This window comes from Sphaeramia orbicularis, chromosome 13 (assembly GCF_902148855.1).
Source record: "Sphaeramia orbicularis chromosome 13, fSphaOr1.1, whole genome shotgun sequence".
Lineage (NCBI taxonomy): Eukaryota > Metazoa > Chordata > Actinopteri > Kurtiformes > Apogonidae > Sphaeramia > Sphaeramia orbicularis.
Genome location: NC_043969.1, coordinates 1,254,049 through 1,276,505, shown reverse-complemented (window position 1 = coordinate 1,276,505; position 22,457 = coordinate 1,254,049). Strand labels below are relative to the sequence as shown.

The 22,457-nt window shown below is 43.8% G+C and overlaps 1 protein-coding gene and 1 long non-coding RNA gene across 2 annotated transcripts; both read right to left on the bottom strand.

Moving 5' to 3' along the window:
- Window positions 1–909: 909 nt before the first annotated feature.
- LOC115431708 (uncharacterized) lies at window positions 910–4,754 on the bottom strand. The gene is made up of 5 exons (XM_030152330.1): window positions 4,740–4,754; window positions 4,324–4,567; window positions 3,496–3,816; window positions 1,402–1,487; window positions 910–1,304 (listed from the first exon to the last, which is right to left on the bottom strand). Exons 1-5 carry the CDS (start codon window positions 4,752–4,754, stop codon window positions 1,230–1,232), a joined length of 741 nt encoding a protein of 246 aa, XP_030008190.1. The 3' UTR covers window positions 910–1,229.
- A 452-nt stretch (window positions 4,755–5,206) lies between these two features.
- On the bottom strand, window positions 5,207–11,023 carry LOC115432206 (uncharacterized). Its single transcript, XR_003937174.1, has 3 exons — window positions 10,992–11,023; window positions 10,602–10,910; window positions 5,207–5,248 (listed from the first exon to the last, which is right to left on the bottom strand). It is a non-coding gene; the product is annotated as an uncharacterized LOC115432206 (long non-coding RNA).
- Between the last annotated feature and the right edge of the window lie 11,434 nt (window positions 11,024–22,457).

Below are 22,457 nucleotides of genomic sequence, written 5' to 3'. Positions count from 1 at the left end.
ACAGAAATACAACAGACAGAAATACAGCAGATAGAAATACAACAGATAGAAATACAGCAGATAGAAATACCAAAGAAAGACATACAGCAGATAGAAATACAACATACAGAAATACAACGGATAGAAACACAACACATAGAAATACAACATAGAAGTACAGAAGATAGAAATAGAACACATAGAAATACAAAAGAGAGAAATACAGCAGATAGAAATATAGCAAACAGAAAAACAGCAGATAGAAATACAACAGACAGAAATACATCAGATAGAAATACAGCAGATAGAAATACAACAAATAGTAATACATCAGATAGAAATACAGCAGATAGAAATCCAGCGGACAGAAATACAACAGATAGAAATACAGCAGATAGAAGGGACATGTGCTCAGTAATTCTATGACTTTCCCAATAATTGCTAATATTCTGATATTTGAACTGTCATGTGGTTTGTGGGTCTTCCATCTTCACTTCTTGTGGACACTTCTTCTGTGGAATGGGATTTCATTGACCCTTTCAGTCTGGATTATTTAGACTTAGATGTCTGTTATCACCAGCATCCATCACATCAATGTCAAAACTGTGTCAATCAAACAACAACCGTCCAATCAAATCCTGTTTTTATTGAAATCAGATTAATTTATTCCAGACTTTTATTGACTCACAGATCCAATCAAACTCCAATCAAACACAAACAGAAGCTTTTCTCCGTTTCCATTTCCAAGTGGTGACAGAGTGATCAGATCTAATCTCAGCAGGTCGGTCCGTCGTTGGACAAATGCTGGCGTTTCCGTTCAGTCCACATTTGGACAAATGGTGGAATTTACACAGGAAGCATCAATCTACACACAATTTTTACCCACAATTCAACTCCTCAGTCAACCATGGATGGAGTTTTAGCATCACGCCCAGGGAATCAAAGTCTGTTTTTTTTTTTACACATAAAAAGTCATATTTCAGTCTAAATGTTGTTCTACTGTTTGAATAAAAGCATCATACACAGAGTGAAGAACTCTTTGGACTATTCTGAGTAAAAACTATTTTCAAAAACAACTCAGAATATGATCAGAATGAAGCCGTATTTACATGCGTATAAACTCTGAATAGAAGCTGAGACGCTGATGGATGTTGAAGCGTCCGAACAGAATGAAGGCGTTTATTGGTTCAGCTGTGAAACTGCTGATCCGATCCAAATATCAGCTGGACTCACACTGAACCACTGGGACTCTACAAATGGGAGGTTTCTTCCACAACTCTCATCGCATTTGTCTCCGCCTTCATTCGGATCCGCTTCACGGAGACCTGGAAAAAACATGGCAGCACACATGTCCAGTTCAGACCGATGTGTGAGACTCAGTCTGAAGTCCAATGGATCCACTGAGGACAGATGTGAACGTACCTTATAGAAGAAGAAGAGGCAAAGATCAAATATGAGCAGAGCCGAGACCAGGACCACCACCCTGATGATCAGATTTGTCACCAAGTCTGAAACATAATAGAAACAACCTTTAACCCTTTCATGCGTAAATCAAGAATTTTTTTGTGTTATTATTCGTCCTAAGGCATGATTAAAAAAACCACTGCGATTGAATTTTTTATGAACCGATTTTCATGGAATTGCAAAAATATCCACTCAGCTGGACACCATGAGTTTAATTTTTGAAGCAAAGAAATATATTTACTGATATACTGTGTGAAAACTATGAAAAAAAAATGTATTAAAATGCTGCAAATCTCACGTTTTAACATACTCTAATATCGGTTACTACTCAATTTATGGAGATAATATGCAAAAAAAAACACTTTTTGTTTAAAAAAAACTCCTCATAACAATAACAAGGAATTGATTTACACTCAAACATGTTCCTGCAGATCAAGTTTATCAAGAACAGCAAAGTTACAGCAATGGAATGTATTGCAGTGTATGGGATGATGCATTTAAGTGTCCACTGTGTTGGCTGATATGGAACTAAAACAATACAATCCATGAATATACAAGAGAACAGCTGGAGAATAAATGTCCACTGGAGTGACCACTGTGCATGAAAGGGTTAAAACAACGCCCATGGAACATGTGTTTGAAGACAACGAAGAAATACCAAAGGATTGGAAGGAAGGATGGAAGGATGGAAGGAAGGAAGGACACCTGGACAAGTTTCCAAAGAAGGCAGACCAAAGCAAAGGGAACGACTCCAGAGGCAGAACACTCTCGTCCACACCTGGACAGATTTTCACTAGAACTCTATCAGAGAGGATCAAACCAGCAGCAGAGGACCAGCTGGGTTCAACCAGGCTGGATTTGACCAGAACAGGTCAGGTGTTGGTCCCAGAGCACCCAGTGGATCCTGGTGGAACAGTCTGTAGAGTGGAACCTGCCTGGATTAGTCCACTTCAACTACTGTCCAAAAGCATTTGATGACACAAACCGCTCCAACACTCTGGAAACTCAGGAGACACTACGGAATACCAGAGAAACTAGTCAACGTTGTGAAGGCCATGGACCAGGAACCAACTGCACAGAAAGGACAAGTGTCCCAACCTGTCCACGTACAGACAGGAGCAGCACAAGAGTTCTGTTCATCCTGGCAGTTGATTGGATCGTGGAGGAACCGACCAAAGGAAGACACCTCTGAAACAGTTCCATCTGTTCCTCGACCACAGGACATGTTTTATCTCACACTTGTTTCAGACATGAGAAGTTGCTGGTTGCCTCAGTTGGTCTTAAATTGCTTGTTGCAGCTCAGACCCATGGGTCAGTGCAGTAATTCTCCACTGGACAGATCTGAACTAGTTCTAATAAAACCCTGGTTCAGACGTTTTTCAGACTGAATGTGTCTGTGGACACTCGAGACAGAATGAACAAACAGGACCAGTGTCTCCAACTGGTCCGATCCAGACCAGTTTAGGTTGGACTTTAACCTGTGGACATTGTGGACCTTCAGACTCAGACCCACAGGTTTTAGTGGGACTGGTTTGTAGATTCCATGAGTTGAGTTCTGAGCTGAAGTTGACTTCAAAGTGTTGGTTGATGTTGTTGAAGTGGACTGGTCCTATTGGACAGATTGGACTCCAGTGCATGTGTCCAACTGTGTTGGTCCAGACCTCCATCTGCTGCAGCTCATAGAGTGACTGATACCAGTGGACCCCCTCTAGACCCTGGACATGTGGACCACACACACACATGTACAGATGCACCTTGAACTGTGGACTCTAACTGGGCTTCACATTCAACTGGATGGACTGGCTTTAAACCTGGGTTTAAACCTGGGTTTAAACTCAGCTGTGCTTTGAACTGAGCTCAGATTAAAGGAGTGTTTGTTGGTTCAGCCCAGTCTCTGACAGGTTCAACTGGACCGGCTTTACCTGATCTCAGTTCTACCATCGTGGTTCTGCTCACACCTGTTCACTCTGCTCACTGGGAACGTTGTGGAACATGGTCATGTGACTGTTACTGATGCATTGTGGGTGTTTTGTGTGTTTGTCCTGACGTTACCTCCCACAGTCAGATAGAGGGCGGAGCTCTGAGACGACGTGAAGCTGCGGTTATAAACGTCCACGTGATAAACACATGTGTAGTTCCCTCGGTGGGCGTAGCCCATGGAAGACAACAGGAAGCGAGCGGAGTGATTGACGGCCGGCAGGGTGAGGTTCAGGGGCTTCTCGGTGTCGGAGATCAGCCGGAAGGAGCCTCCCGGGTACTGCGGTCGGACGGAGCAGGTGACGGTGAAGTCGGAGAACACCAGCACCCGGAACCCCTGCCGGTAGACCTCAAAGACCCCGTCAGACAGGGAGATGTTGGGCTGAGGCAGCAGATCTGTCCACACACAGAGACATGATTGGACCAAGCAGCACACATGAGCACAAACAAGCAGTCAGAGAATCCATCCTCCTCAGAGACACAGATGGATCTGATCCACAGGAGTTTGGGATGGGATGAACACTGACCAATGAAAACATGACGAATGGGTCATTTAGAGCACAGCTGACCTTCAAAGGCATTATGGGTAAAAAAGGACACACATGTGGTGCTTTTACAGTCTCACATGTCAACATTTGGTCCTTTTGTCCTAAATGAGACTAATGGGAAATCTGTTTGTGTTTTCAGCCTCATCTGGTCCAAATGAAGACGTTCATTTGGGATCTGGACGTTCCAAAGGTCAAAGGTCAATATTTGACACATTTGACCCAAAAAACAATGAACTGAGACAAAATAATCAACTGATGAAATGAACAGATTCATTCGATGGAACTTTAAACGTCAGAGTCAGAACCATCTGGTCACTGAGAATTCAGTTCAGACACAGTTTGTGTCCGTTTGTACCTGAACACACCACGTCCACACCAGAGGGGAGATTAAAGGAACCATGTAGTCCAACACAGTCCCTGGGTCCAGATGTCAGCTTTACACAAAGAACTGAGACCCTCCACACAGGTCTGCGTGGAGAATCATCTGTTGTGTTGACTGAAACAGCTGATCCACAGTCCAGATACTGACACACAGCAGATCCAGACTTCAGGTCCCAGTCTTTAAAGTGGTCTTCTACTGGTCTCCAGTGTCCCTGGTGCTGGATCTCCAAAGTACCAGCACAGCGGCTCGGCTGTCCCACCAACCTGACCCCACCTGGATCTGAGCAGAGACACAAAGACATGAGTCACACAAACACACTGTCAGATGAAAGACACGCCCCCTTGGTACCTGTAAAAGTCTGTCATATGAAAGCCACGCCCCGCTGGTACCTGTAAGTCTGTCATATGAAAACCACACCCCCTTGGTACCTGTAAAAGTCTGTCATATGAAAGCCATGCCCCCTTGGTACCTGTAAAAGTCTCTTGTATGAAAGCCACGCCCCCTTGGTACTTGTAAAAGTCTGTCATATGAAATCCACGCCCCCTTGGTACCTGTAAACGTCTGTCCTATGAAAGCCACGCCCCCTTGGTACCTGAACAGGTGAGTCCTGCAGCTGTTCCAGGTGAGCAGGTCTTCCCAGCTGAGCTGGACCTCCTACAGTCCAGGACCACAGACTCATTTCCTTCACACTGGAGCTCACTGGTCCAGACTGGAGCCTCCCCCTCTCCATAGAGCCCCCCCTGGAGGAGCCCAGGAGCCCCACAGCCCAGCTCCCTACAGACCACCTGGGTGTCGTTCAGGTCCAAATCCTCTTCGCACACCGAGGACCAGGACTGGTTGGAGCGGACCTCCAGTCTGCCTGAACACATACTGGAACCATGGACCAGTCTGACAGAGTCTGTGGACCCACAACAACACACACACATGTTTAAAGACACAAAAGCCCCTGGACAGACGGCAGTGTGAGGGTGGACAACTGAAGCCTTTCAACCCTCAGCCCAAAATGGACCGCCTGCACTTTTTTATGATCTTTGACGAGAGAAGGACAGAAAATATGCTGGGACTTTGTCCTTTTGTCCATATTTCCAGAACACTTAGAATGTTCACAATCTAGTCATTTCCAATTTACTGCATGTTCTAATTCTGCTAAAAGGCTTCTTCTGCAGCAGGGGCGCACATAGGATTTAAGAACTGGGGGGACCAAGCTGTATTTATGTGTGTGTGCGTATACACACACACACACACACACACACACACACATATATATATATATATATATACATATATATACATATATATGTGTATTTATATACACTGAACAAAAATATAAACGCACCACTTTTGTTTTTGCTCCCATTTTTCATGAGCTGAACTCAAAGATCTAAAACTTTTTCTCTGTACACAAAAGGCCTATTTCTCTCAAATATTGTTCATAAATTTGTCTAAATCTGTGTTAGTGAGCACTTCTCCTTTGTCCTTTGCTGAGATAATCCATCCACCTCACAGGTGTGGCAGATCAAGATGCTGATTAGACAGCAGGATTATTGCACAGGTGTGACTTAGGCTGGCCACAATAAAAGGCCACTCTAAAATGTGCACTTTTACCGTATTGGGTGGTCCAGGGGGGTCAGAAAACCAGTCAGTATTTGGTGTGACCACCATTTTCCTCACACAGTCTTCTTCATGAATTCTCTGAAAGCTTTGGAGATGGTTTATGGTAGAGAAATGAACATTCAATTCACAGGCAAAAGCTCTGGTGGAGATTCCTGAAGTCACATGACCAGTGCATATTCCCTCAAAACTTGTGACATCTGTGGTATTGTGCTGTGTGATAAAACTGCACATTTTGGAGTGGCCTTTTATTGTGGCCAGCCTAAGGCACACCTGTGCAAAAATCATGCTGTCTAATCAGCATCTTGATATGCCACACCTGTGAGGTGGATGGATTATCTCAGCAAAGAAGAAGTGTTCACTAACACAAATTTAGACAGATTTGTGAACAATATTTGAGAGAAATAAACCTTGTGTGTACACAGAAAAAGTTTTAGATCTTTGAGTTCAGCTCATGAAAAATGGGAGCAAAAACAAAAGTGGTGCATTTATATTTTTGTTCAGTATATATATATATATATATATATATATATATATATATATATATATGTGTGTGTGTTAAAAACTCCACTTCCTGGTTGGGGAGGGGCAGGACCTCGCCTCACCTATCAGGCCACACCTAACCATTTAAGAGGAAGGCTCAGGCCCAGCCCATCCTCTTTTCCCTTTGTTTGTGATCTGAAGAACAGACAAAGACTTAAATGCACAGACTGGATGGATGCATACCTGAGTGAGTCATTTTGTGGTATTGTTAATTGAATTTCTTTGAATATGTTTGGAATTGTTTAGTAATACAGTTATTGTTTCCCTTTATTTAAGATTTAAAAATCATCTCGTCCATGTCATTTCATCCATGTCATCCTATCCATGTCATCACCTGAACTATTCCACCTGTAAATAATCAGCCTGAAGAGAAAATAAAGCATTAAAACCGAATCCCAGACCAGTTATCATATCTGACCGTATGCCAATGCACAAGTTTGAATTATTCCAACACAAATCAGCCCTTCAACATCAACCTTCATAGTTTATATATATATATATATATATATATATATATATATATATATATATACACATATATATATATATATATATATATATATATATATATATATATATATATATATATATATATATATATATATACATATACACACACACACACATATATATATATATATATACATACATACAGGGTGGGGAAGCAAAATGTACAATATTTTGAGGCAGGGATTGAAAGACAGTGTATGACCAATTAGTTTATTGAAAGTCATGAGAATTTATTTGCCACAAGAAAATGTCCATAATAGAAAATGTTTTTATTCTATGTGTCCTCCTTCTTTCTCAATAACTGCCTTCACACGCTTCCTGAAACTTGCGCAAGTGTTCCTCAAATATTGGGGTGACAACTTCTCCCATTCTTCTTTAATAGTATCTTCCAGACTTTCTGGTAATAGTTTTGCTCATAGTCATTCTCTTCTTTCCATTATAAACAGTCTTTATGGACACTCCAACTATTTTTGAAATCTCCTTTGGTGTGACGAGTGCATTCAGCAAATCACACACTCTTTGACGTTTGCTTTCCTGATTACTCATATGGGCAAAAGTTTCTGAAAAGGTATGGATAATAGTGTTAGGTATGATTATGACATCAGTATATGTTTGGGTTCAAAACAACTGACGTAGTGCCTGCTGAGAAAAAACAACTAAATGTTCATTGTAAATTTTGCTTCCCCACCCTGTATATATATATATATATATATATATATATATATATATATATATATATATATATATATGTAAATATAAATATAAATATAAATATATATATATATATATATATATATATATGTAAATATAAATGTATATATAAATAAATATATAAATATATATATATATATATATATATATATATATATATATATATATATATATATATGTATATATATATATATATATATATATATATATATATATATATATATATATATATATATATATATATAGTTACAATCTTGGCTTTTCTCCCCCACTTCCTGATCAACACTATTCATAGATGATCAAACTGTTATTTGTCTGGTATGTGTCTGCTCTGTCAATCACTAAACTTCATGCCTTTGCTGATTTCAGCAGGATGAAGAATCTCATTCTCAGCACAGAATCTTGAACTGAATTCTTACAAAAAAGCAAAGAACCTATGTACAAAAATTAGTAATAAAATAAAATTGAAGTGATTCGCAATCGTGCCTTCATGTAATCGATTCTAAACATCAGAATGTGCCTGAGAACAGAAGTATACACTGACTTAAACAGCTGATTCAGATCAAAAACCTTCAGCCTGACTTATGAACATCTGCAAATATTGACTATCACTGATACGTTGATTTGCAAAATGTCAAATGTTTGAGACTGTGAATTAATACTGGACTTGGTTTGTGCAATAGATGTCCAAAGGAATCCCAGATGTCTGTAAAACAGTCCATACAGAGGTAAAGAATGAATGGCAATGGACTGGAAGTAGAAGAGAAAGAAGTCTAAGAGACAGAAATATACAATGAGAAATAATTGAACCTGTTTAGATACTGAGCATGTTTCAGATCACGTGAGTTGGTGTCATGGCTTTAATAAGAAATAAACAAGAAATAAATGTGAACGACAGAATCCACACAGTGGGATAAGTGGAATACAGATTTGTCATATTGAGGCTTAATTCAGATTTCTTGCAGATTCTGATTGCCTGTGTGGCCTATACCCAGAGCCCAGCCCAACTCTACCATTGCATTCTTAACACTGGGTTCACATTAGGCTCATTTTCACAGGCTTGAACAAACGGACTCAGACTGCACTCAATGTGGACCCAGATGGGACGTGACAGTGCACAGCATGGTTCAGAAAAAAGGAGGAATGAAAATGCCTCTGTCAACCATCTTTGGAACAATGCCCTGTGAGCGCTGTGGCTGAGGGAAAAATGACAGAAGTCTAGCCTACATGGAATGAAATGGGAAATGAAATTCACACTTTGAATGAAACAGCAGGAATTCCCTCTGGAAGTATGCACAGGTGTACTTTTTTTTTCAAATAATAAACACAATTGATAAAAGCCAAACAAACGTAGCGCCTTGAAACAGACTCAGTGGGTCCTAAAAACATGTGTCCTCTGATCATTTCCCTGAACATACTGCTGCTCTGTTCACTTTGTCTGGGTGAATATCACACATCACTGCCATTGAGCCTTTTTTCACTCATGGATGATTTCAACCAGGTTTTCAATCTGTGGAACGCACTGAAGCTGCTCTGCCTCTGCAGATATGGACACCACCGCTGGAGTCCAGATGGTGCGCTGGATTTACATGTGAAGTCGGAACATGGAGCTTCGTAAACGTAACATCTGAACTTAGCCCTACCCAGTTTAAAAACTGGGACATCATGGAACATGGAATTTAAAAAAAAAGACAATTACTGAAATAAATCCAAAACCCCAGTGTTTATGCTTGTAGATTTCAATGCTTTTCCGACTTCAAAACTGTGGTTTACGAGTACACCTGAAGGCACCATTAGTGGTAGGCATGTAGACAGCACAAACACCAGGATGTTCATGGATCAGCTGTGCACTGTTATGAACTGAGGAGTATGTGCAGAATTGAACTCCTCGCTTTTTCAACTCAGCATGGATCTGCTCCAGGCCTCCACCTTCTGGAGTCGGTGAACGGTAAACTGAGCAGTTTGGGGGGACGGATCGGGTCACTATAAATCTGGGGGGGACATGCCCCCCCGTCCCCAGTGCTATCTGCGCCCATGGTCTCCAGCTTCTAGTTCAGGTCTGAGTGAAATGAGCGTAATGACCCAATAAAAGCTGAAAAGCACAACGTCTGAAACGGTGACAGAGTTCCATCCATCCAAACTGCAGATGCACAGGGTGTGTCAGCGATGACACGACAGGTTTGAAAGAGTTAACAACACATGTGTTCATTTGGAAGAACCCAGTCCAGTTCTATACAGTCTACTGTCACAGTGAGAAATACTCCAATTCTAATCAGAATAATGGATTAGATTTCTCCAGCTCTGTTCTATGAACACATACTCAAAGTGCGTACAGAGGATCCATTCTTCATTGGCTCTCACATTCCCACTCTGGTGGTGGTAAACTACATCTGTATCCACAGCTGCCCTGGGACAGACTGACTGACAGAATTATGACAGATAAATAATGGTTGGTTCCACAAACAGATGATTAGAAGGATCAATCTGTCCTAATTCTAAATACTCCTACTAATAATAATGGCTGCATGTTCTAATGTTCTTCCACGTTCCCTGTGCAGAACCATGTCTGTGCACACGTGTTCTCACATTCATCTGCAGAAGGTTTTCAGTTCTCAGCAGAAAATCTGAATTTATGGACCCCACTGACCACAGAACATTTGGAAATATGACGGATGATGGAAAGTTGGAAAGCAGAGTCATGTGACCACGTTCATGGACTGGAACTGAATTCAGCTGCATGTGTTTGATGGTTCAGTCCAACTGTCCAATGTGTGGACCTGGTCTGACTGGGTCTGGTTTGACCCAGCTCAGATCAAACTCACCTGAATGGACTCATGGAAGAACTGGGACAGAACCAGGACCACCATCAGACTTACCTGAACAGGTGAGGAACAGGGCGGAGTTAGAGGACAAATCTGTTCTCACACAGTCCATCAGTGCAGATGTAGAGAGAAGACAGGTGGAGCTGATGGACCACACAGGAACAGATGGATCAGATGAACCAGAGTATCTCCCAGAAACCGCAGATCCACAGTCCAGTCGACGACACATGACATCTGCTGCCTTCAGGGGCCAGACGTCAGAATAATAACTATATTCCATGTGTCTCCATTCTCCATGATGTTTGATCTGTACTTCACCATTACAGCGACTGGCTCCTCCCACCAGTCTGACATCATCAGGATCTGATCAAATACAAGTGACAGATAAATGAGCTCAAAGTGAGTGAACTGATGTCAGCTGGTGTCAGTCAAAGCTCCGCCCACCTGTGCAGGTAAGGTCCACAGCTGTTCCAGATGAGCAGGTCTGTGCCCCTGAGCTTCCACAGTCCAGCAGAGCAGACTCATGGCCTTCACAGGTGAACGTCTGCACCACAGGAGCCTCCGCTGCTCCAGAGAGCGCCCCCTGGAGGAGCCCAGGAACCCCACAGCCCAGCTCCCTACAGACCACCTGGGCACCACGAAGGTCCAAGTGTCCTTCACACACTGAGGACCAGGATCTGGACTGGTTAGACCGGACCTCCAGTCTGCCTGAACACACACTGGACCCATGGACCAGTCTGACCGAGTCTGTGGACACAGATGGAAGAAGACTGGAATAAGACTAGAGTCTGAAGTGGACTCTAAGGGACTGTAGTGGACTGGAGGAGACCAGAGTCTGAGGCTTGGGCTATATAGTGGATTTGACTGGACTGTAGTGGACTGGAGTAGACCAGGGTCTGGGGTCTGGACTATATAGTGGATTTGACTGGACCGTAGTGGACTGGAGTAGACCAGGGTCTGGGGTCTGGACTATATAGTGGATTTGACTGGACCGTAGTGGACTGGAGTAGACCAGGGTCTGGGGCTTGGACTATATAGTGGATCTGACTGGACTGTAGTGGACTCACATTCATATGTGTTGGTGTTTGTTTCTTGTGTGTGTGACATGATGTTCATCAGCTGTTTGTTTGTGGACGTGGATATTATTGGTTGTTTCTTCTGACTTTTCTTCCTCATTTTGGATCCGTGTAAAAACAGGTTCTGATCATCTCCAGAATATAGCCAGAGTGGGTCCAGTTCTGTGTCCGGCCCATACGTAGATGTTGATGCCTGCTTTTCTCTCCAGTAGAACTGACTACAGTAATGCTCTGCTTTCTGCTCTTCCTACAGATAGAACTTCACACCTCCAGCTTCTGCAGAACTCAGCCGCTCGTGTGCTGATGAAGACCAGAAGGTGGGCTCACATTACACAGGTTTAAAACCACTGCACTGGCTCCCCCTGGGTTTCAGGGCTGGTTAGAAGGTCCTTTGAATGGTTTCTAAATGTCTTCATGCTCTGGCTCCTTCTTATCTCTGAGACTGGCTTTGACCTTCTGAACCCTGGTGGACCCTGAGGTCCTCTGGTACTGGACTGAGAACTGTTCCATAAGAAACAATGAAACTAAGGCTGAGGCAGATTTACAGCATTAGGACCCTGACCTATGGAAAGACCTGTGGAGAACCTGAAGAGAACCTGAGAAGAACCTGAGGAGAACCTGAGGAGGACCTGAGTAGAACCTGAAGAGAAACTGAGGAAAACCTGAGGAGAACCTGAAGAGAACCTGAGGAAAATCTGAGGGGAACCTGAGGAGAACCTGAAGAAAACCTGAAGAGAACCTGAGGAGAACCTGAAGAAAACCTGAGGAGAACCTGAAGAGAACCTGAATGGAACCTGAGGGGAACCTGAGGGGAACCTGAGGAGAACCTGAGAGGAACCTGAGGAGAACCTGAGGAAAACCTGAGAGGAACCTGAAGAGAACCTGAGGGGAACAGGAGGAGAACCTGAGGGGAACCTGAGGAGAACCTGATGGTCACAGAGAATGTAGACATGTGTAAACCAGACTCAACATCCACCTTTGAATTTGTCTTTAACTAATGCTTCTGTTCGATCTGTTTACTGTTGGAGATTTATATTCTATTTATATATATGTCTGATGGGTCTGTCCTGGGGGAGTGTGTGTGTGTGTGTGTGTATGTATTTGTGTGTGTGTGTTTGTGTGTGTGTATGTCTGTGTCTGTGTGTGTTTGTGTATGTGTGTATTTGTCTTTGTGTGTGTATTTGTGTGTGTGTGTTTATGTGTGTGTGTGTATTTGTGTGTGTGTATTTGTTTGTGTGTGTATTTGTGTGTGTGTGTGTATTTATGTGTGTGTGTTTGTGTGTGTGTGTGTGTGTGTGTGTGTAAATCCCTTTGTGCTCCATTTTGGCTGTATGATAAATACTATATTAATACAGATTGTATTGATTGTTTTGCTCAGTTTGTGTGAGTTCACATTAAATGTGAGTTGAAGTCTTGGACCGACCCGGATCTGAGAGTCCACAGAGTCTGGAGCCCACAGTGACAGTGGAAGGGTTAGGGTTCAGTGTTCATGCTCTTACCTGAACAAGTCAGCTCCAGGGATGAATAGAGAGATGAACTAGATTCAAAGCAGTTCCACAGTTCAGATTCAATACAGTCTTTTGTGATCCACCAACTCTCTGTATATGAATGAGTCCCTCTGAGTCTCACTGAAACTGCAGATCCACAGTCCAGTTCTGCACAGACTCTGTTTCCTAACTTCCTGTACCAGTATCTCCCATTCACTGGTTTCCAGTTTCCATCCTGTCGTTTCATCTCCAGGTCACCATGACAACCACTGGCTCCTCCCACCAACCTGAAATGGACCGCCCCTGTAGAAATAAGACAGACCAGTCAGAGTCCAGTCCAGAACCAGCCCAGCCCATGTGGACCACATGGACTGGATTCTTGAGCACATGTGGTTTCCATGTGTGAACAGTGTTTTCAGTCCCACTGACAGATTTTGTGTCCAAACGGACTCAGTTCATCCCTCATTCATTCAGTCAGTGAATTGAATGGCTCAGTCTGCTCCTGTTTGTCAGTGTTTCCTTCACTTGTGGATCTTTAAAGCCACACTTGTCCAAATGTCAGGAACAGGAGCTGAGCGTGCTCAGTGGAGCTTCTGTAAACCCATCCTTCCTGAATCCTCTGCATTGGCTCCAGTTTGTTCAGATGAAAACCACCTGAACCAGGATGTTCAGCTTCAGCCCAGTTCACATCCCTCCTTTGTGCATTTCTTACCTGTTGAAGTGCTGTTGTTTTCAGACAGGAGCCCTGCAGGAAAAACACAAAGGACAGCCATGAAAACAGGACAAGACTGGGATTAGAACTCCAACATGTCCACATGAGGAACCAAACAGGAAACTGAGGCTGATCAGGTTGGATCCAAATCTGTCTGAACTGTGTTTGTGCTTTGACTTTGACAAACGGCGTCTAAATACCAAAGCAGCACATGAGACACAGATGAAGGTTCAAATCCAAATCTATGACATGATTGAACAGCAGCAGATGAACGACGACAAGATGAAACTGACACATTTAGGTTGAGCAGGATCAGTCCAACTGGAGGAATCGTTCATGAATCAGCTGAAATAAACCCAGACTTGATGAAACTGATTATTGTTCAGTTTGTGTTTGATGGTTGAATTCTAAAAACACTGAAGCAGAACTGATCTGGACTGATTCAAGTCATACTTGGATCATTTGGATCATTTGAACCCACATGTTGAATGAACAGGTTCTGTCAGTGGTAGGGATGGAACCATTACCGCTAGAATGAGAAAGCGCGCTAAAATTTCCCAGGGTTAGTATTAGCCTTTAAATTCTACTTCTGATGATAAGCGTGTTGGATTAGGGCACTTTGAAAATCCCGGTGCTGCTCTTGGTTTCCTGGTCCAGCAGCTCCACTCCAGGCGTGCGTGTGCAGTTTGTAATGTTTGGCCTCTGAAAACCTGCTGGAAGGCTCCTGCATGGACACAGCTCCACAGACTGAGGACAACGGACTCCCGCACGGACCCGGTTGGTTTGAGCGCGTGCACGGAGCGGGTCGGCGCTACTGTAAAAGCCTCCCCGGCCCCCGCCGCTTCAGATCCTCATCCAGCAGACAGACCTGTCCAACTCCTGGTTTTCCCACTCCAAAAAACACTCAGGAATGGATAGGAGACTTGAGAAGGAATTGGATCGGTAAACAGAATCCACAATAACATTAACATTGATCCAATCCTCTTCATTTCCAGCCCTGGTGCAGATATCTCCTATGGCCATAAGGTGCTATCTTTAATGCACATTTGTATGTTTGATGTTGACATGGGAATATTTGAAGGTTTCTGCCACAGAAAGGACATTGGGTGTCTGATTTATTTGGTTGGTTTTGTTGTTTTTTTTAATTCAACTTGGTTCCATTATTTCAGTGTGTGTAGAAGTAGTTTGTGAACATTTGGAACACATTACAACAATACCGCGATAATAATGATAATTGTGATAATTTTGGTCACAATAACTGTGATATGAAATGTTCATATGGTTCCATCCCTAGTCAGTGGATTGTGGAACAGCAGATGATGGACAGACTGTGGAACCAATCACAGAGCTGGAATCAGCAGCTGCTGTGACAAACAGGAAGTGGATCAGTAAAGGTGCTTCAGACTCTTCATGTACTGGTGTGTGTTGAGAGGAAACACAACATGGATGTGTTTGATCCTGATCCACAAATCCAACACAGACCAGTTCCAGAGCGAACCTGAGGCTGATGAGAGCACCACACCCATGTGCACTGGTTTATCCCATGGGATCTATGACAGAAGACAGTAACGGACCCAGTCAGCAGCTCTGACACTGGCACTGCTGGAACACACTAGTGAGGCCAATTCCAGCTCTGTTTACACAACCGCCTCTTTTGACTCGGCTCACTAAAAAGAGCCGGCTCTTTGGGCTCCAAGTGGCTCTTCAGATTTTTTGCTGTTTAAATTAATTCATTACCAACAATAATGTAAAGTTATGTGCAATATAAATTACTAATGTAAAAAAACATGCACTATATCAAATGTGTATGAAATAAATACACCTTTATTCATACACTCTACAGAGAAATAAAAATAAATACATTAGAAAGTGCAAAAAGAAACGCTGAACTATTTACACATGACCTTTACTAACTGGAACTATTTGAAACTTTTAGCTTTTTACGACTAAACAAATTTAAAGACAAACAACACACAGAAGTTTACAGAATCACAACAAAATATACATTCAAATGTGTAAAACACAAAGGACAAAATTCTGCATCCAGATAACAGTTTTCTGCTTCAGTGAAGACTGGCACTGAGAAAAACCAAGTGTCTCAGCTTGGGTCCAGATTTTGCTGCATTTCCTGTTGTCACTCATTTTCTCTCCTTCTTTGACCTTTCCAGTCTGTTTGTGTTGTGCTCCTGCTCTCACTCTGTTTCTGTCGTCTCCCTCCTGTTCATGTGCTGCTGTGTGTGTAACTCCGCCCCTCTCCCCTCTGCTGTGTGTGTAACTCCGCCCCTCTCCCCTCTGCTGTGTGTGTAACTCCGCCCCTCTCCCCTCTGCTGCGTGTGTAACTCCGCCCCTCTCCCCTCTGCTGTGTGTGTAACTCCGCCCCTCCCCCCTGTGCTGCGTCAGTAACTCCGCCCCTCTCCCTCTGCTGTGTGTAACTCCATCCCTCTCCCCACTGGTATGTCTGTAACTCCACCCCTGTCCTGTGTGTGTAACTCCGCCCCTCTGCCCTCTGCTGCGTCTGTAACTCTGCCCCTCCCCCCTCTGCTGTGTGTGTAACTCCGCCCCTCTCCCCACTACTGTGTGTGTAACTCCGCCCCCTCCCCCCTCTGCTGCGTGTGTAACTCTGCCCCTCCCCCCCTCTGCTGCATCTGTAACTCCGCCCCTCTCCCTCTGCTGTGTGTGTAACTCCGCCCCTCCCCCCTCTGCTGTGTGTGTAACTCCGCCCCTCCCCCTGTGCTGCGTCAGTAACTCCGCCCCTCTCCCTCTACTGCTGTGTGTAACTCCATCCCTCTCCCCACTGGTATGTCTGTAACTCCACCCCTGTCCTGTGTGTGTAACTCCGCCCCTCTTCCCTCTGCTGCGTGTGTAACTCCGCCCCTCTCCCCACTACTGCGTCTGTAACTCCGCCCCTCCCCCCTCTGCTGTGTGTGTAACTCCGCCCTTCTCCCCTCTGCTGTGTGTGTAACTCCGCCCCTCTCCCCACTACTGTGTGTGTAACTCCGCCCCTCCCCCCTCTGCTGCGTGTGTAACTCTGCCCCTCCCCCCTCTGCTGCGTCTGTAACTCCGCCCCTCTCCCTCTGCTGTGTGTGTAACTCCGCCCCTCTCCCTCTGCTGTGTGTGTAACTCCGCCCCTCCCCCCCTCTGCTATGTGTGTAACTCCGCCCCTCCCCCCCCTCTGCTTGCGTCTGTACTCCGCCCCTCCCCCCCTCTGCTGTGTGTAACTCTGCCCCTCCCCCTCTGCTGTGTGTAACTCCGCCCCTCCCCTTCTGCTGTGTGTAACTCCGCCCCTCTCCCCTCTGCTCAGTGCAGAAAGACACGATGCCACACATACTGACCAATCAAATGTGACTTGAATGAGAAAGAGAGAGAGAGAGAGAGAGAGGAGACGAGAGAGAGAGATGACCGAGAGAGAGGAGAGGAGAGAGAGAGAGAGAGAGGAAAACAAACAGAGTGGTTCCCATTCAGGAGTCGGCTCCCGTCGTACACGTCACAGTGCCGGCTCTCAGAGCCGTTTCGTTGGTGACCGACACATCACTAGAACAGACGGGTCATTCCATGGCAGTTCAAACAACGGTCCCCACATGACCCCCTCAGAACATTCTGAATAAATTCACACTTGTTCACTTACAGATAAACCAACACATCCAACATTTGAATGTCATATCTGTAATAGTTTAGCAGATACAGCCCTCTGAAAAATAATGTTTTTTTTTTTTTTAATTTTGCAAATTTTCTTTTGGGTCAACTCTGAGCAGCTCTATGTCCTTAGGTATTCCATCCACACTGAAACTGAAACGGACTGTCTGGTTGACCCAGTTTCACCAGGGTCAATGACAAATGGAGCTCAGATTTCCCAGAATCCCCAGTTTTCACAAAGCCTGTTTGTCTTGATAATGTCTTTCTGTGACATTCCTCCTTTCAGATCAATCCAACTACACATTTTTCCTCCATGATGAAGAAGTTTGTTCAGGATTAGGAACAGAATTCCCAAAATTAGGCTGGACAGCATCATAAACATTCTGGGAAATCTGAGCTCCATTTCTGTCGCTGACCCTGGTGAAACTGGGTCAGCTGACCCTGGTGAAACTGGGTCAGCTGACCCTGGTGAAACTGGGTCAGCTGACCCTGGTGAAACTGGGTCAGCTGACCAGCTCCATCCACTTTCCCAGAAGTCTCTCCTCCAGGCTTCAACCTGAGCCAGTTGTGGTAATGTGTCCTTCTTCTATCTGAGCCATCCTGCAGTTCCACAGCCTAGTTCAAATATCTGCAGTATTATCAGAACTGGTGCAATAATCAATGCCATTCTACTGTTTCAAATGACATTTACACCTACGTTTGGATACAACTGGAAGAAAATAGAGTCATGCAGTCCAAAAAATATTACAAATAGAACCAGTTCTATCCCAAAGCTCAAATTTTGTGCCCAACATCTGTAAACATATATGAAGACATGGTCCAAATGTCCAAATGTTCCTGAACTGTCCACATGGTCATGTGGGTGCTCAAATAAAGAGTATTTTTGGGACAAATGTAAATGGACCCATTTTCTTCATGTCCTCACATCAACACTTTTCATTAAATGTGGTCTTTTTCAGTCGATTGTTGCATCTGGACCAGAAGAATCCATGTAAAAACATGAGGTGTGTCCATTCATCCATTCTGTCCCAGTGACAGTCTGAAGACAGAGGACATTTGCAGAATGAGCCTTTGGGCCTGATTTCAAGGCCTCATGGACCAAACATGAAGGAGCACACAGTTCTTCTGATGCACAGTCTGCTCTGTTCAGGGGGTTTCAGCCCAGACACTCAGTTTCAGTTTCAGTGTGGATGGAATACCTGAGGACAGACAGCTGCTCAGAGTTGGACCAAAAGCACAACTGCAAAATTAAAAAAAAACATTACTTTTCAAAGGGCTGTATCTGCTAAACTATTACAGACATTACATTCAAATGTTGGATGTGTTGGTTTATCTGTAGGTGAACAGGTGTGAATTTATTCAGAATGTTCTGAGGGGGTCACGTGGGGCACTTTCTGAAATCTGGTTGATTTGGGATGGAATGACCCAGACAGGATTCATCAAAGCACCAACATTTGACTGGATTCACACTGATCTGAGTTTGAGCCTCAGGTACCGTCATGACAGTCACATGACCATCAGCACACGCTAGGACTGATATCAAACACACACACATGACACAACTGTGAGCAAGAGGACACAACCTCACACACACACACACACACACACCACACACACACACACACACACACACACACACACACACACATCTACAGGGTGTATCAGATCAAAGTAGACTGCCAGAAAAAACAACATTAAACCAAACTGAAGACATTTTGTAAATCTGCTCATCTGTGTTTATGTCCCTGAAATACAAAAGAATAAACGAAATCAACTCAGTTTTACTCATTTACCATCAAGGCAGTAGGTTTGATTCTGACACTGGTGTGGACACTAAAGTGCTCCAAGGCAGCACTCCTGAAAGGGGATTTTTGTTTACATTTGTGATCAGAATTTCACATCATGTCGAGCTGATCAAACAAACAATCAGAGAAAAAAAATTCAGTAACTGACAAGTTTATGAAGAATATGTGAATATTTAAAGACAAACAAGAATTTAATGCATTCTGCAAAGTCATTCTAATGACAAACAGATGCATCATTATTGAACTGAACCTGAGAATTTACTGACTCTACTACTACAACTCCTCCTCCTCTCCTCCTCCCTCCTCTCCCTCTCCCTCCTCCTCCTCTCCCCCCTCCTCTCCCTCTCCCCCTCTCTTCCTCCTCCTCCTCTCCTCTTCCCTCCTCTCCCCCTCCTCTCCCTCCTCCTCTCTCCTCTGTTTCCTGACATAAATATGTTCATTCACTTCATATGATCAGATTGTTTATACTCTGTTCATACAGTTTGATGGTTCAGTTACTGTCTGAACAAAAAAAGCCTTTTATTTTCAATTATTACATGTAGTTTATTTCCATAAATATGAATAAAATCACATCTAGAATCACATTTAGAATCTGAGGTTTTATTGTATTTCCTTCACAAATTTTCTTTGTGTATTTTTTAAACAGTTGCTCTCTTCTACAGAAATGCATTAACATAATAAGTAAAAAATAACTTTTCAAAGTGTATGTGTTTGTCATTAAATAGTGTCTTTTCTTCAGTATCTGTGTTGAGCCTCTACAGTTCTAGACCCTTGACCTAACTCACACTGGGACTCCTATAGAAGTGTCTTATGACCAGTTTTCTTTTCTTTGACATCCATTACATCCTAATTACTGAGCACACACACACACACACACACACACACACACACACGTCCAAATGTCCATGTAAATGACTCCACTCATATTCAAATCCGTCTAGCTGATGTGACCCAGACAGAACAAATACAAACAGACTGAAAACTGACGTTAGCGCTCCAACTAGCAGGTTCCTTTGACAAGTAGATGGGAGTGACAGCGGGGACGGCCAATCACATGTACGTTAGCGAAACCACAGAGCCAATCGGAGAGTGACATTTATGTTAGAGGCGGGACTTGTAGCAGAGGCCGACTGTTAACCCTTTGTGTGGCAGAATCATTGACTAAACACTCCGGACAGCGGTTGGACTGATAGTGAGTACACAGTAGTGGATGGATATTGGTAGGGACGTGTCCCTAGTGTCCATACGCAATTCTACGCCCCTGTTTACCATTAGGACAGTCACATGACCACCAGCACACGCTATGACTGATATCAAACACACACATGACAGATGTGTAACCACGGAGATAAACCTGTCAGACAGCGGTGAAGCCTTTCAGCTGTGTGTGTGTCCACCCTCCCTCATACCTTGAATCCAGAAGGACATCCAGATGACCATCAGTGTGTACTCCATGTCCACTCCCATCTCTTCTCTGTCTCTGTGTTTCCTCAGGACATCTGTCAGTTCCTACTCATTCTTATCTCCTCATCTCCTCTGCTGTGGTTGGGCTTCTACGTCACACGCCTTCACACATTTGAGGAGAATATTCCACCGAGTCCAAACCGCTGTTTTCTGGACGCAACCGTTCAATCATTTACAAAAAGGTTGAATGTAGAAAATGGAACAGTCTAATGTGGAGTTCTAGTCACATATGAGTGTGGATGGAAACGGAGTGGTTGAAGGAACTCATCTACTGCTACTCAGTCCAACTGTGGTCAGTCCATCTGCAGACTCAACACCCACAATGCACCACTGCACCAGGACAGACCACCTGAATCACACTATTATCGTTTGGTTCTTTTGGAGGATCTGTCCTTCACAGATGATTTACTTGTATTTGTTATTTTTATATTAGTTCATACACTGTGTGTACAATTATCAGACACAGGAGTATTTGGACCATATCATTATATTTATGCAGGTTTGATCCTCCAGACTATAGAAATGACATTTGTGTTTGGAATGAGTCATTCCCAGGTGATCTATATTTGTATAAGAGCAGAGAGTACGGCCTCAGATGTTCCCAGCCTATATGAAGGTGTGCAGAATTAGAAGGAAGCTTCTGTACTTCAGCTGAAATCGATCCAAAACACAGATTAAGTAACAGTGAAGAGTCAAAAAAAAAAAAAAGTTCAGATGAAAGGATGTGGAAACAGCTCAACCACTGAAGCACGACCACAAGATGATCCTGTTTTAGAGCAAACAGTCGACAGAGTCATAAAATATGTAAAGAGAAGAAAACAGACAAATGAACAGAGAAGATCTGAACAGAATCCAGAGGGAAAGGAGCAGGAACACATGGACCTGCAGAACCACTATGTTCCAGAAGCACAACTGACCTGGAGGGTCCAGAAGGAGAAGATGTTCAGGCCTCACAGACCAGGTCCAGGTGAGAAAGGCTGGAACAGAGCAGCAAAGAACCAGAACCAGAAGAGGAACCATCAGGACTGGACCAAGAACCATCTGAACACACACTGATTCTACCATTCATTCATTCATTTATTTATTTATTTCCTCTGTTTTAGTGTTTGTTTTATACTCTCCTGTTTTACCGTACGGTGTCTTTGAGTGACAAGAAAGGCACCTATAAATAAAAAAATGTATTAATAACCCTGACCCTGTTCCTAACACAGTTTGTTTAAATATGATCACTTCATGCAGATGTAGTTAATCCATCTCCAACCCTAACCCTAACCCCCCTCACAGAGCCCCTCAGAGCCCCAGTCCCTCACAGTCCTCCCCCAGGAGGGTTGTGTCTCCATCTCCACCTAACCCTGACCCTGTTCCTAACCCTGACCCTGTTCCTAACCCTAACCCTGTTCCTAACCCTAACCCTGTTCCTAACCCTGACCCTATTCCTAACCCTAACCCTGTCCCTGTTCCTAACCCTGACCCTGTTCCTAACCCTGACCCTGTTCCTAACCCTAACCCTGTTCCTAACCCTGACCCTGTTCCTAACCCTAACCCTGTCCCTGTTCCTAACCCTGACCCTGTTCCTAACCCTGACCCTGTTCCTAATCCTAACCCTGTTCCTAACCCTGTCCCTGTTCCTAACCCTGACCCTGTTCCTAACCCTGACCCTGTTCCTAACCCTAACCCTGTCCCTGTTCCTAACCCTGACCCTGTTCCTAACCTGGCCCTGTTCCTAACCCTAA